The 15174-nt window shown below is 40.6% G+C and overlaps 1 protein-coding gene across 1 annotated transcript in view; it reads left to right on the top strand.

Annotated features, from left to right (window-relative positions):
- Positions 1-4924: 4924 nt before the first annotated feature.
- Positions 4925-15174, top strand: part of LOC308643332 (uncharacterized protein) — a gene marked incomplete at its 3' end in the record, with an annotated part of 608590 nt that continues 598340 nt past the window's right edge. Inside the window, exon 1 of the mRNA XM_081283228.1 lies at positions 4925-5645. Coding sequence (XP_081139354.1) covers positions 5430-5645 — 216 coding nt within the window. The 5' untranslated portion in view covers positions 4925-5429. The remainder of the gene's footprint in view (positions 5646-15174) is intronic.

Below are 15174 nucleotides of genomic sequence, written 5' to 3'. Positions count from 1 at the left end.
ATTCCTTTGGACCTGTGTGTTTAATACTTGAGCCACTAACCATATGAAACTATTTAAAGTTAAGTCAATCAAAATGAAATAAAAGTAAAATATAGTTTCTCGGTTATATTAGCCATAATTCATGTGTTCAAAGCCACATGTGGCTGGTGACTCCTTGCTGCAGAGCACATTGCAGGAAGTTCCATTGGACAGTGGTGCTAAAGATAGAAAGGTTAAAATAGAATGAGGAATGTTTGTAGGTTTTTCTTATGAACTGGAACTTTAGCTATGAAGGTTCTACAAGGTTCTCAGAATGGGAATAGGTCCATAAAGAATGGAGAGATATCGGAGTTAGGATCAGGTTGCTAGTGTCATCTCTGCCAGAAATACAATTGAGCTGTGTTTCTCAAACTTTAAAGATGCACACATCTCACCTGGGATTTAAAAGGCTGATACTGTTAAATGGGGCTGGAGTGGAGCCTGAGAGTTAGTGTTCACAATCAGTGTGTAACTGATGCAGATGCTACTGGACTGTGAACTACACTTTGGGCAATAAGATGCTAAAGCCCTTAGTAGCAGTTCCCTGTTTTATAGGGATGTCCCCTGAGTTGCCTAACTCATGAAGGAAACTTTTGTCATTGCAGGCTGGTACCAGGGCATATTTCATAGCCAACACAAACTGAGATTCAGTTTCACATCAGATTCGGGCTACAGAGAGCAGAAGCTGCTATCATGTTACCAAGAAGAAAAAAATAAAGGTGGCACATCTGAAAATATTGAGTACACTAATTTGAATCTGTGATAATTGGGCTGGTACTCTAGTTTACCTTTCCAGGCACTCCATTTTTAAAGATTAAGGAAGGATTTTTTTTTTTTTAACTAGTATAGAAGAAACTCCTGCTCCATGGAAATAAATTTGCATACATAAAAATACAGTCTTTAGAAAATTTTCAAACCCTGTCTGCACAACTGGAACCACGTAGGGGAACTTTCCAACCAAGTTAGCTTTCACCATCTAAGATTTTTATTTAATTGATGGGGGAGGGGGACATCAGTATTTTTTGACCACTCCCCTGCGACTTTTAACATGCAGTCAGTCATAGAAAAACTTTGATCACAGCAGAGGTTGTTAAACCTAAGCACCCATAACCATAACACTGGATTATAGCACAGATTGCTAGACTCCATCCCTAGAGTTTCTGATTGGCAAGTAGGTCTTGGGTGGAACACTAGAGTTTATGTTTCTCTCTTCTTGGGGGTGTATGTGTATGCTGGGGATTAAACCCAGGGCCTTGTATATACAAGTCAAGCACTCTACCAACAGAGCTGATTCCCCGGCCCTAGAGTTTACATTTCTAACAAGTTCCCAAGTGCTGCTGTTGAACACAAATGAAGAATCAGCCCGATTCTCAGTCTTGGCTACACTTTGTAATTACCTGGAGAGGTTTAAAAACTTCTGATGCTTACATCCCACCTTCAGAGATTCAGATGTAATTTATTTAGTGTTTAGACGGTACTGCAGATTGTTAAAAGTTCAACACGTGATTGAAAATTGAGAACCACTGATGGAAATAAAGCAAATCTTTTACTTCCAAAGACCAAAAGCACCAGATTCACATGGATGTTTGTTAGAAATGAAGTCTCAGACCCAACCCCAGACCTGCTGAATCCTAATCTGCATTTTGATGACTTTCTCCAGGTGATTTCAAGTACATGCCAGATAAGAATTACTGTACCAGATAGACTTTTACAGTAACAGTTTATGGCTTGTTGTGAAGAGAATTTCTTTAAAGAAAAAATTCTGATATTTCCTAAAGCTTTGGGGAGCAAATAACTTAGTCCAAACTTACCCCAAACTATTAAAGTTTTATATATATATCATTGCACAGACACAAACTTGTTGATTTCTGCTTACACTTTTACAGAAGACATTGCTTATCCCAGCACAGGAAACTGTGGTCTTTCAAGTTTCAAGTAGAAGGCCAAGAGTAAGTTTCCCACATGTTTGCATTAAATTTATTATTTGAGACAAAATGCTTCCTAGGTTAATGCATTTTGATTGTAGACAACTGTACACTTCTCATTCAGTGCCAGATATGTACAACATAGATATATTGTTTACTTGTGAAACTTTTCATTAAGCATCAGTAAGACCCTGGAGGATGGAGGAGTTGGGTGGGGAATATAATGTCTTGAGGGAAAGAAGTTGCTACTTTGTGTTTTCTGGGTAGTATTTAGGGTAATAGTGAGAGGCAAAGATAATTACAATGTAGAAAGACCAATCCTGTGATATGATAGAGCAGTATTTCTTAAACTGAAGGAGGTAGGAATCACTCGGAGATTTGGTGAAACACAGGATCTGATTCAGTAGATCTGTGCTGGGGATTAAAGCTGCATTTCCAACAAATTCCTAGGTGTTGGGACACTTGGAGTCCAGGGACCATACTTTGAGTAGCAAGGAATTAGACTGACTACACTCCCAGGCTGCTTCTTTGTATAATGTCTTCTTGGTGACTCAAAAAATCAAGTACCCTGGTATAAATAAAAAGAAGGGTGAATTTGTTAAAATCTGCTTATTTTTTAATTTGAATCATTTGAAAAAGAGAAAGCAAAAAGTCAAAATTATTCTAGACCCATCATTAATGGAAAGTTAATGGGGATATGAAGTCATTTAAGGCAACTACAAAATAGTAACACAAATACCTCAGATGACTAGTAGGGCAAAATTTTCAAAATGTTGCAAGCTGTCTGTATGCCTGAAGTAGCAATTTACATGCATAATTAGGTGCAATCAACAGTTTTGAAATGTAATATATTTTCTGAGTCCATATTTACTTATGACAGATGCTAAAAAAAATCTGTGTCCCCAAGAAAATAGAGGGGCAGAAGAAAGAAAAATATTTGCATTTAACAATAGGAATCTTTAAAAGCATATGCCTAAATTTAGAACAAACTTAGTTGAAAGTATTTTATCTTTTTTTTAAATTTAATCTTCATTTAAGCCTTGAAAGAAGTTCACAAACACATTTTGGAAGTAACAAGCATGGAAGAATAATAACTTACCAGTCAGCTATTCCAACTCCTGTCTGAACTGACATGTGATTTTTATTTCTACATTGTAGAAGGAAAATCTGTCAAATTCAAAACTTCATTGCACAAAACAACACTGACTTTCTTTCTGTCTTCAGAAGGGGCTTCGTTCTCTGAAGATGGCAGATATCTTCTTTTAGCAAATTTAAGTAAAGATTAATTAAAATGGTAGCTTCTTCCTAAATCAAGATCTTCAGATAAATGCTCAAGGTGAATGTGTCCTATCTTACTCTTTTCAATATAACAGACAATGTTTGTTCTGTGCTCAGGATATTCTATGTAATTTGCTAAGCACGTTATACACATAATCTAATTTACCATAATAAAAATCCTGTAAGAATTGTTGGTTTATTACCATGCACTGGATAGGAAATGGAGACTAAATAACATCTTTAAAAGGCATATATCTATTTTCTTGCGGGTACATTACTACATATAGGGTCATAATGTCATTTACAAGTATAGTGAATCTTCGATTAAAGCAAAATCATTTTTAACACATTCCCAACCCATAAAATGAATTTGAATTTAATTTTTAGAAATATTGAAGAAAAAGAGATTGATTGGGTGGGGGTAATTCTGTCCCTAATTTCTTCCTTTTCAAAAGCATGTTCATAGTTGCATTATCCTAATGGGCTGTCTACACTGATTAAAGTGGAGATTTCTGACAGAATCAGAGATTAAGAGATTGTAGTGGTGGATAGAAACCAATGATGTGCTCTTGTGTGACTGCATTTATTGGGCCAGTGGGTCTTGTTATGTGAAAGTTGTGTTAAGTCAGTGCCAAACAGTGAGCTAAACAATGCAATTTTCCAGTTTCATTAGACCAGTGCTGTTTCACATTATATGTCAAGAGAAAAAGCTACTCTCTGAAGAAGTGTATGAATAGTTCATTTATCTGCTGATCCATTTGAGGGCATTATGGAACTCAAAGCCCAGAACAATGGCTTCTATTTAATATTAAGCAGGTTCTTAATAACCCGCTATTTCTCTCCATAGTTGCTCCAGGGTCCCTTCTAGACGTGTAGAGTTTTTGTCACAGTTTCTAAGAAGTTGTAAACTACTCCCTAGAACCAAGTGCAGTTGTGAAATTTAGAAGTCATCCCTATCACCTGATGGTGAGCCCCGAATTAACAAAATTTCCAAGTCTTCGCTTGCCATCTCTCTATATTATAGACAGAACTCACTGCCAGCTCCTGGGGTAATCACCCAAGCCTCCTGGAGTCGCCCTTCTAGCACAGGTGGATTCGCTACTTAGGAGAGACAGCGCCCAGCTGGAGCCCACCTCGGGGCACGTTGCTGTAAAAGCTAGGCACCCATCTCATTTCTTCCTCTTACTTTCCCACCGATCCTCAGCTGTCGACCTTTATGCTAAACTCCGGCGCGCCACCAGACTCGCGTCTTCACGATCCTCGTGGGGCCCCACCCCTTCCCAATTTTAACCCTAAATCCCAGCTGAAGCAAGGTTAGGTCGATTTCCTGCCCGGAATTTGCCACTGGCTTCCCCTTCTCCACTCCAGTTCTGTAGTGCAGGGCTGTGCCGCGCGAAGCCGCCTCGGCGGAGCAGATCTAGGAATGGAGCTTCGGGCAACACACACTCCCGGGAGGGACTGACCCCGGAGGCGCACTTCGCCACGGAGGAGAGGGGGACCAAGGGTCAGCGTGGATGAGTGGGTCGCTGGGGTTCCGGGTGGGCTCACCAGCCAAGAGCCCTCCGCATGCTCCTCTCCTAGTCCTCGCCGCTACCACCTCTCACAGGTCGGAACACCCTCCTTTTCTTGGCCCCTCGGCGTTGGGGAGGGGGCAAGAGTGAGGGTTGGCTCTTGGTCAGCGGGTGGGCATGGTGGATTTCACTTACACCTGATATTCCCTATTCCTGCCAGTTACCCGGGCAAATCCCGGCGATCTGGTTTGTTCTTCCAGCAACTTTGTTCCGAAGGTTGGAAGGGAGGGGAAACGCCGCGGGGCCCCTGGAGACGCTGGAAAGCAGCGAAGATCGGGAGACCCGGCTGGAGAGCAAGTCCCCGGGCGGCCACGGGGCTGGGCGCGCGGGTTGGGAGGCGCCGCCGCCGCCGGGATGCGCTCTGCTTAGCGGGACTGCCGGGGGCGCCTGAAGGCCACCGCTCCAAGGACACGCGGCCACTCGCTTCTTGCGCTCCCGGGTCCAGACGCCGCCAGTACCGGAGCCGAGCGGGCGAACGGAGCTGAGGGGAGCGCAGGCGAAGGGTGGCAGGAGGGAGGGCGCGCGGGAGGCGGCCCCTCCTCGGCGAGCCATGCGTGCCACCGGCAGCTGAGGAGCCGCCGGGCGCCGCTGCCAAGTCTCCGCTCCGCTTTTGTCTTGCCCTCCAGTGAATGGGAAGATGGAGATGGATGTTGAGGGAGTTTCTCCGCGCCCGGAGCCCATCCCCCGCTCCCAGGGGGCTGGCGGAGCCTGCCAGGCGCCGCCACAGCCGCCCCAGCCCCAGCCGCAGCAGCAGCAGCAGCTGGCTCAGGATGAACTGCCCGGCGAGAGTGCAGGCGCTGAGGACAGCGACGATCCAGAGACGAGACCCAACGGCGAGAAAGGAGAGAGCAAGGTAGGTCCACAGTGTTGCCGCTGTGACATCTTTTGAACAAAACCGAGGAGCTCTAGTAGTGGCTGTCACTTTAACCCCTCCGCTCCCCCACCCCCTTACCTCGTTTGTGTGGGGGTGGGGGTGGGGGTGGCAGATGTGGAGAAGGCGTGGGATTCAAGGGAATCCACTGGCGATAGTGACTTTCCGAACTGGAAAGCGTGTGCTGAAGTCTGTCCTGGTTTCGGTGTTCAGTGATGTGTGCAGAGAAAAGTCTTCTGGTACAAGCGATGTGATGCTTAGGGCAGAACACAGCACCTCGGGGGAGCGGTGTTGAGACCTTTGCTTGCCCTCCCAGTCTAACAGAGGCTCATTCGGATGATATTGATCTAGGGGAAATATGCCTTCTGGAGCTGCTTAGTATCTTCTGAGACTCCTTGGAGGGAGGTGACATCAACCTAAAGATAACAATGGGAGCAAAGTTTGGCTCCTTCGCAGAATGGAGAGCATTGCTTAACCCAGCTCCAAGCTGTATGTGTTTCTCCACACCTGACATTCTCTTGCCTAGGAGGGCAGGAATGAAGTGCCTGGCAGCAGATGAACCCTGCAAATCTTTTGCAGCCCTGCTGTGTCATTGTAGACTAGGGGATAGCTGCTACTTACTGTGCAGTGAGGAGTTTTTCAGGTAATTGAATTCCAGTAAGAAATGTTCAAATGCCATTCTCTGATGCTGATGTTTTCTCTACTGAGCGAAAATTGTAAAGTAGAGGAAATAGCATAGAAATAATGCCTCAGTAATATTAGTAGAGCATATTTATTACAGCTTTGTCTCTGGGCAGTCTTCTGTCTCTGTACACACTTGGAGTTTAGTTGTGTGTAAGCTAGTGTTGTTCAGTTGTCTGTATAAAGTGCACTTGTGTCTGTTAGTACATTTTGAAACTGGCTGCTAATATTGGGGAAAAGTTGGTTCAACAAACGACAATATTGGAACCGAAGCAGAGTCAGTCAATCTACTTGCCCCCCTTTGCTCAGTAAGGAAATGTACAGGAAAATAGGTGCTTCTGCTGGCTAGAAGCAAATTGCGTCTGGTAAAGTCCTCCTCCTTGGAGATTCCCTTGGTTTCTGTGGGACCTTTCCTAAGATACTAGTAGATTAAACAAATAACTGAAACCTGTCGGGATCACATTGAATGTTGCTGTTCTATGTTTGGAGACAGTTCACTTAACAAGTTTTGGATTTGTGGATGTTCAAAATTGTTTTGCATTTTGAAAGTGAGTTAAGAATCAAGATTGTTGTTTATCTACCAAAATCAATATTGTTATTTAAATGGCACTCTACCAAGGAACTGGAATTTGAACACACTCTAGACTGGACGGGGTGCCTTACAAATGCATACAAGATTTACATTGTGAGAACTATGATGAATTTTAATATTCTGATATCCTCAGCTTCCCAGTCACTCTTGATTTCATGAATATTTAATTCTGTCATGACTGCATATTTACTACTTTAAATGACTGCTCAGTTTTTATGAAATAACCATAACAGAACCTCACCTTACCTAATTGAACTTTAAGTCTCTTTTGTAAAATAGGTGTGGAGAATAATTAAAATATAAAGGCGGTGCTGCCATTTCCATATTGTTGGTTCATATGCCCTGAGCAAGAGAAATTCCTGCCATCAGCAAAAATCTGTGCTTATTTGTTTCTCTTTGCTGCACCATGCAGACCGTCTAATGTTGTACTGGTTGTAAGGAATAAGAAAGGCAATGCGCTAGAAATATTACAGCAGGTGAAGAGAGGACTGAAAGCGGGTTGATTACATTTAGTTAATTAGCATGTTCAGATAATTGACTATTCCTGTGATGTGATTTGCTTCATGTTTGTCTGCAATTTCTTCAGATGGAAACAAAATACTACTTTTTTTCTCTCCAGGTGTTTGCCTTAAAAAATTATGATGCCTCCTTCTCTTAAGCTAGAAATTGTCAGTGTTAACCCTTGCCTGTCTCTGGTACTCTTACTGGTTCCTAGAGTTTAAGGATGGTTGCTATGTTTCAGTTTTGAATAACTGTTTTTGTTTTTGATGGACACTCAGACATGGTAATTTTTTTTCCTTAGCAAATCCTGGTTTCATTAGTGGGAAGATCTTTAGGTGTCTGATCAAATTATTCTACCAAAATATAAATGGAAGACAAACTAGAATAAAATGTAATGTAGTTTTTTCAGGCTGTCTGGGGTGAGGTTGGGAAGGTTATCAGAGTTTAAAAACAGTAATGTGCAAACATGTATCAGACAATTATGTTATCTTCTTTCTCATGAGAATAAGAATTTTGAAAACTGAGAATAAGAATTTTGAAAACTGAATTTAAATCTTCTCTCACATAAGGGTCCTATAAATAGAATGGGAAATAGCGATGTGGGAGCAATGGTATTTTTCTTGGATTTTTGGCTGGGGGCCATGGTTTATTCTCCTGAGGGGACCACAGTTGTCTTATTAGAAAAGAAATAGGAGCTTAATGCCACATCAGCTTATCTTCTAAGTTGCAGGTTCATGGTCATATGTCCTCAAAGTTTCTGAAATAGGAAATGGTTAGAAAACTGGATCAGCTGAGGGATGTTTTTTTTTACACCAGAGTTTCATGATGTGACTGGTACTTTCTGTTCTGTAATAGGGATGCTTGATGCCTCTTTGGCTCTTCAAAGAAATGTTACAGCAGTTACATATCGTATATGCTTTGATTTTTGTGAGTTGGAAGGACCCTAAATAAACCCTATGTTCCTCTGTGCTTTTACATTAAACTTCTATAAAGACAAAGTGATAATCACCTTTGGTGACCTCGTGAGATTTATCCCCCTATCTATTATAAGACCTTCTGAAAAGAGGTTCATATCTGAAAAGAGATTCAAAACTGGTTAAATATCTTCTAATCTTGGACATGAAGGTTAAAAATAGTCACAAGAGACCTTCATATCCTTGGAAGTGTTCTTGATTTTGGATTTGACCACCTTCAAAGTTTACTTAGTTTTCTGCAGGTCCCACATATCCTTTCATGACTTTTAAAACTCTGCTGAGATACTTTGTACCAAATAACTCTTTGATGGTTGTTCCTGAAACTTTTTTTTGGAAGAGTTAACATTCTTAGTACCAGTACAGTGTCTTATGCCCTCTGTTCCAAGTTATTTGCACAAATGTGTAAATTTTTCCTCTGATCCCAGATGAGTAATATAAATGATTATTTGTCTGCTTCAGCTTCATTTCATTCATATGTTCTTTTCTTCCATACTCGCTATGTGTTCTTCACACATATTTACCACATTTTGTATAAAAGAGTATATTTATGACCCAGATGTGAAGTATCATATGTGTGTGTTTTTTTTTTGTTCACCTCTTATTAAAAACCTTGGCTTGCAAAACATTCTTTCTTGTTGCTTTTGACTGTAGAGGGACTCTGTTGCTACCAATGATACTGCATTGATGAAAATGACTCGAGATTCCAACTTTAATCCCATCTCATGGGTAAAGCTGTCTTAACCCATGTCGGAAGGAGAATGCTGCTAGGTCTCTTCCCTAGCCTGTTCATTACATTTTTTTTAAGCCTTTCATTTTGAAATACTTATAGACTTGTGGAATAAAGTAAGTTCTGCAAACCTTTACTCGGCTCCCTTGTTTCTAGGGGAAATTCTAGGTAATCATGGCACATATCACAGTGAAGAAATTACCTTTGTATGATCTATTAGCTAAATTGGTGCATTTTTGTTGAGTGAATGGGTGGCATGTCAATGTTTTCTATTCTAGTCTAATAGTATTAAAGACCTTCTTTACACCTGAAAAACTCCAGGAGTGGGTATTGAAGAGTCAAACTTACCTTCATGGTGCCTGCCCAAATCCCATTTTTTTTTTCTTGTGAGGAGGAGCACCTTTCAAAGTGCAAGTTTCAAGGTCCTTGAAGCTGTGCCTCAACTGCAGTGATCCCTGTGGGAGTTATAGCTTTGGCAAAGCTCTTGAGTGCTGTTCACTTGGGGAATGATAGTCTTCTTTTTTTTTTTAATTTCTTCTTAATTTGCAAACCATTCCTGCTTCAGGTGAGGTGAGATTGTCAGTATGCAGAGGACAGCAAAATCTCAGGTGGCAAGTGGAGGAGAAAAGGCAATTGATAATATCAAGGCAGTTCACTTAGCTGCCTAACCCCTTGGGTGATTATTCCTGGCATGAAGAATAGTGGGAACCCTTTGTTGTTTGCATTGTTATCCAGGTGGACTCTGATGTCTGGCCCAGGAGCAGAACCTTGCCCAAATTGGGCAGGATGTCACAGTGATTAAAAAATACTAAGTATAAAATTGGAAAGACCTGAATTTGATCTGAGCCATTGACTTTAGACAAGGTGTAACTTTAGCCTTTCCAAACCTGTCTTTTCATATGTAAAGAAGTATTTTTTAGCATAACCATCTGTGATTATTGTATGGCATGAATAAAATAAACCATAGTTTGATTCAATGCTTCATATGTAAAGACTACCTAATATTAATAATCACTTAATTATTAAACATTGGGGTCCAAGTTTCTTCAGAGGTGAGTTGGGACTCTAAGTACCTTTAAAATTTTGTTTTCTAGAGGGAAAATAAGAATATGGAACATTAGCAGCATTGTATTTCTACCATTTTAAAAGAATACAGAATTATGAAAATATTGCTTATGTACAGGAAGAAGGACAGAGAACTCAGTTCTTTATTCTTACCTATAGCATAAGAATTATAGAATTGGGAACCTGGATTTTGGAGGGCATGGCTTACTAGGCCTGGTCAATTCCCTTTCATCCACCCCATTTCCATATAAACTTAAGAAAAGTGGGTCCCCAGATGAGATTTTTCCCAAAGGTAGCCCTTGAAGACCCAATAGCCATCCAGATAGTATGAGTGCTTGGGTCAAAGTCTCTTCCTCTTTAGGGTGTCATTATTATTATTATTATTATTATTATTAATGTGAGGGAGGAGTACTGGGGATTGGACTCGGGGGGTGCACTGGCCACTGAGCCATGTCCCCAACCCTATTTTGTATTTATTTACATGCTTAGCTCCTTACTGTTGCTGAGACTGGCTTTGAACTCACGATCCTCCTGTCTCAGCCTCCTGAGCTGCTGGGATCACAGGCATGCACCACCAGGCATTTGGTTACATGAAATATTTGGACTCTGCTTCAGAATTTCAGAATCCTTAGTCTCTTATAAAATGAGATTCATAGTACAAAATTTTCTTTGATTTTTGTAATTACCAACAAAGTATTTTTTTTTTTTTTTTGCTTAGTCTGTTTCTCTTGCCTGCAACCATCCAGCCCTAACAGGTACAAATTTGCCACCTATTCCACCCAAAAAACCATAAATAGAATGTAAAAGCAGGGCAATACATTGGCTCTGTTTCTGTCCTCTGCCTATCCTTGGGGTGGAATGTAGGGACAATTCCATCCAGGGACTTCCTGGTTTTCTTGATGAGAGAAGAGCAATTGATTGACAAGTCAGGAAAACTCTTTGTTAACCTGTCACCAGGAAAAGACGTGGGAACATATTAAGGCCCACATGGAAAAACCAGGTTGGTGAGTACCAAACATGGCTTGAATGTCGGATGGTGTGCTATGTGATTTCCAGCCCCATGCATCCCATCTCATCTCACTGCCCCTTCATGACAACACAAGTCTCTGTAGACTGACTCTGGTTCCATTTGTGGGCACTATGTCAAATTTGAGGTTGGGTTGAAGCATTTTACTACATTTATCTTTCTTTTTTTTTTTTATGGATTTAGTGTTGCCAGAGTTGAAATCAGCGGCAAGAGAAATTTGTGTTCTTTGACTAACTTGTTGTCTTTACTTGTAAATAGTAATTTAAAAAAATCACTGGAAATGCAGAAGAGGGCAGCAGGACGAGTAATGGCTCTGCTAGCATTTCCTTAAAAATGTAGGCCATGTGATACATTTTCTGAGATAAAGAATTGACTCCACATTAGAAGCAGCCAAGTGAAATGAGACTGTGGGACACCTGGTGACACTGGGCAGTGAGTGGCTTTTTTCTTGGCTTGTTCGCCCAGTAAAGACCTAGGTCACAGTTCACTCACTGAAACTGGTGGCTGGTCATGTCTCACTCTTCTCCCAGGCGGCTCCCCTGCCCCTAGTTACACCCCTGTTCTTTATAATCTGTTTTATATTTTCTCTTCAAAATTCAAATTATTGGCATGTAACTTCCAAACAGTAAAACTATTGCTCTCTTTACATGTGATGGTTTAATGCATTTTGACAAATGTATACATTTGTGCAACCACCACGAACAGTACATAGGGTGTTTCCTGTATCCCCAGAGAGTTCCTTTGTATTCTTCTATGTGTCTGCTTGTTGTTTCCTACTCTTTTCCAAACTTTCATGTCCATGCAGTCAAATAATATGTAGCCTTTGTGTTTGGCTTTTTTTTTTTTAACAAAAGGTATTTAACATTCACCTATTTTGCCATGTATATCAGTAGTTGATTCTCTTTTCTTACTGAGCAGTATTTCATTATAGATTTAGCACACATTTTTCTGTTGACCTGGTGATGAAGGTTTGGATTGTCTGCAGAATTTTTGCTTTTATAAATAACGTTGCTATATGATTTTTTTTGTGGACTTACATTTTGCTAGGTCATACAGTGTCTGTTTTCAAAAGTGCTATACTATTTTGAAATCCCAAAATGATGAAAATTCCAGTTCTACATCATTGCTTTAGACTTAGTAATTGTCGGTATATTTAGTCATTATAATAGATGTGTAATAATATCCTATCGTTGCTTTGATTTGTATAGCATTATTAACTAATGTCAAACGTTGTTTTCATGTGCCTGTTATCTGTATGTTTTCGGTGAAAAGCTCGTTCAAATCTTGAGCCCAGTTTAGAATGAAATGGTTGTATTCTTATTGATAAAACTTGTTATTTTCATGTAGGTTTGTAGATTTTTAGAGACTTGGAATTTTGAGGAGATTACAAAGTGAAGGGACATTATGAGTTTCTTTTCTTGGGGGGGTTGTTTGTGAGCTAACATTTATTGGGCATTTGTCCTATGCCAGTCACAAAGCAAGGTAGATTTACATCAGGTGATCTTATTTTATGCTCCACAATAATCAGGAGAAATACTATTATTAACCCTGAGGTCCCACAGCTGGTATATGGCAGAGGAGGGATTTAAATTTAAGTCCACCTGATTCTTATTCCACTTCCTCAGGTGAGACTCCAAGGCTTGTTTTCCACATTTTACTGGTTGGTTTTCCAGCTCAGACTGCTTGCACTGCTCTGGGTGTTTTAAAAGCAGCCCTCAGGTGAAATAACACTGCTGGCATTGACATGCAAATCAGAACATTGAGCTTAAGGCAAAAGAGAAAGCTCCCAGTTTTATTTCAGTCCTGAAAAAGTCCTATACACTTTAGAAGTTAGAATACCGAGAATTCTCCAGAGAGTGGAAGGTTTGAGGTGTTCATTTACATGTTGGTACCCAAGGACCTCCCCTGTCAGCTAAAGGGTACTGCTGTGGTTATCCAGGGGCTAAGACAGTGGTAACCCCTGGGTATCAGACCTCTTTTCAAACCTTACTTGTATTCCCACATGCTCTAACCATCTTGGACAAACAATGTGAATGTTCTAGTCTGGATTATTTTATTAGTAATGATGAAGGGTAAAAATGAGGTCATAAAGATTAAATTACTGATAGGGCAACCAACTTAACCCAGTTTATCATTAGAAGTCCTGCATCCCAAGAAACACTGTTATCTTAGCTGAGTGGGGCAGTTGGTCACCCTACTTACAGGATATGAGTTAAATATCTAGACCCTTATAGATACTTCAGATGTGAGAGCTATCATGTTGAAAGTGCTTTGGGGCATTCCATCCGTGAGTTGGAAAATGACTCAATGTATTTCAGAACTAATGGTCCTGTGAATGATTCCAGGGTCTCCAAATCAATTTAAAAAATAATTCAAAGCAAGGCTTTGGATTTGAATTAGATGAACAATATTAACTTTTTGGGAAAGTGGCCATAGAACATTCCAAGCCAGCTTCCCAAAGCTCTAACCATGAAGTAAGTATGCTTTAGAGAGCTAGAGTTTCTCTGGCTGGGAGAAAGGCTCTTTAGGCAAATACATTCACTGGCAGGACAAAAATTACCTCGATAAGTAATTGGTTAAAAGCTGTGTAATGGGCATGGTGGGTGATGCTGGGATCAGATGCAGTACTTCTTCATGGGTTCTCGGGAAGATCCGCTCTTGGAAAGAACTTGGATAGTGTGACTTTGAATCCTGGCTCTGCCCCTTCTAAGCATGCAAACTTGTTGGACAAGTTGCATTTTCTTTGATTTACTGAAGCCTCAGCTGTAAAATCGGAATAATAATTTTACTTTCCTAAGAACTATCAAAGCTGGAAACTCAAATTAAGTAGTACTTGCATGAGCAAAGCTTTGTGTAAACTCTTACACCAGTCTGAGTGTCTGTGTGTACATGCATGCAAGTCTGTTTTGTCCTATAAATGTGTCTTCTCACATAGTTTTTTTTAAAATCCTATTTAAGAAACAGACCACCATCCCCACCCTCCCAACCAAAAAAAAAAAAAAAAAGCATCAGATGAGCATCACTGTTGCAGGATTTGCCTACAGAGAGCCAGGGTAACTAGTGTGTTAAACAGGGAACACATTTTTGTGCCAGCATGGACTGGGCAGAATTATATCCAAAGGCTGAGCACCTAATGCCAAGAGGCATCACATTATATACCTCTTGCAAGTTTTATTTCCCATATAAGGAAATGCACATTTTGGCTGGGTATTAAGCAAAAGAGTCACAACAAAGTTGTGACAGCATCACCTATAATTGAGTTATGACAGAGTTGTGGCAGATTTATGGCAGAGTTGGCATGCACACTAAATGTGACACATCCCCCCCCCCCTTTTTTTTTTAATTCTGGGAGAGCCCCTACCACATTATGAGACTGAGTGTTAGGATACTTAAGATACTCAGTAGCTTGTGGTCCTCCTAGATAGGATGCCTTCAGGTCATATTGGCTGGGTGAGGGATTTGGGGCACAGCACTCCTCTGGGGTCATCGTAGGAGAACAAACCCACAGGGTCTGCCTATCTCTCTTGTATGCTCTTTGGATTAACAGCAATAGTGATTTGTTGCTGTTTGTTTTTGGAGCTTCCCATGTCTACCCAGGCCATTCTGTTTGCCAAGAATACTCTTTCTTCCTCTTCTCCCCGTCACTTTATTTTACCCACCTAATTCCTAATCAGCCTTCAAAATTAGTTCAACACCTCAAGAAAGATTTTCCTGTCTGCACCATAAGACAAGTCCATGCTTATACAGTATCCTACCTTGACTGTCTTATCTTTTTAATGTGAGCTATAAGGGTAGGGACCAGGTCTGTTGTTTTTTCTATTCCTCTAACACTAACATAGTTCATTACATGCAGTAAGCCCTTAAATATTTTTTTTAAATTTTTTTTATTGTTCAAAACATTACAAAGGTCTTGACATATCTTAAATATATTTTTGATGAATAAG

The sequence above is a fragment of the Spermophilus citellus genome (genome assembly GCF_964194105.1).
Source record: "Spermophilus citellus genome assembly, chromosome: 3".
Lineage (NCBI taxonomy): Eukaryota > Metazoa > Chordata > Mammalia > Rodentia > Sciuridae > Spermophilus > Spermophilus citellus.
This window is presented reverse-complemented; position numbering and strand designations above follow the sequence as displayed.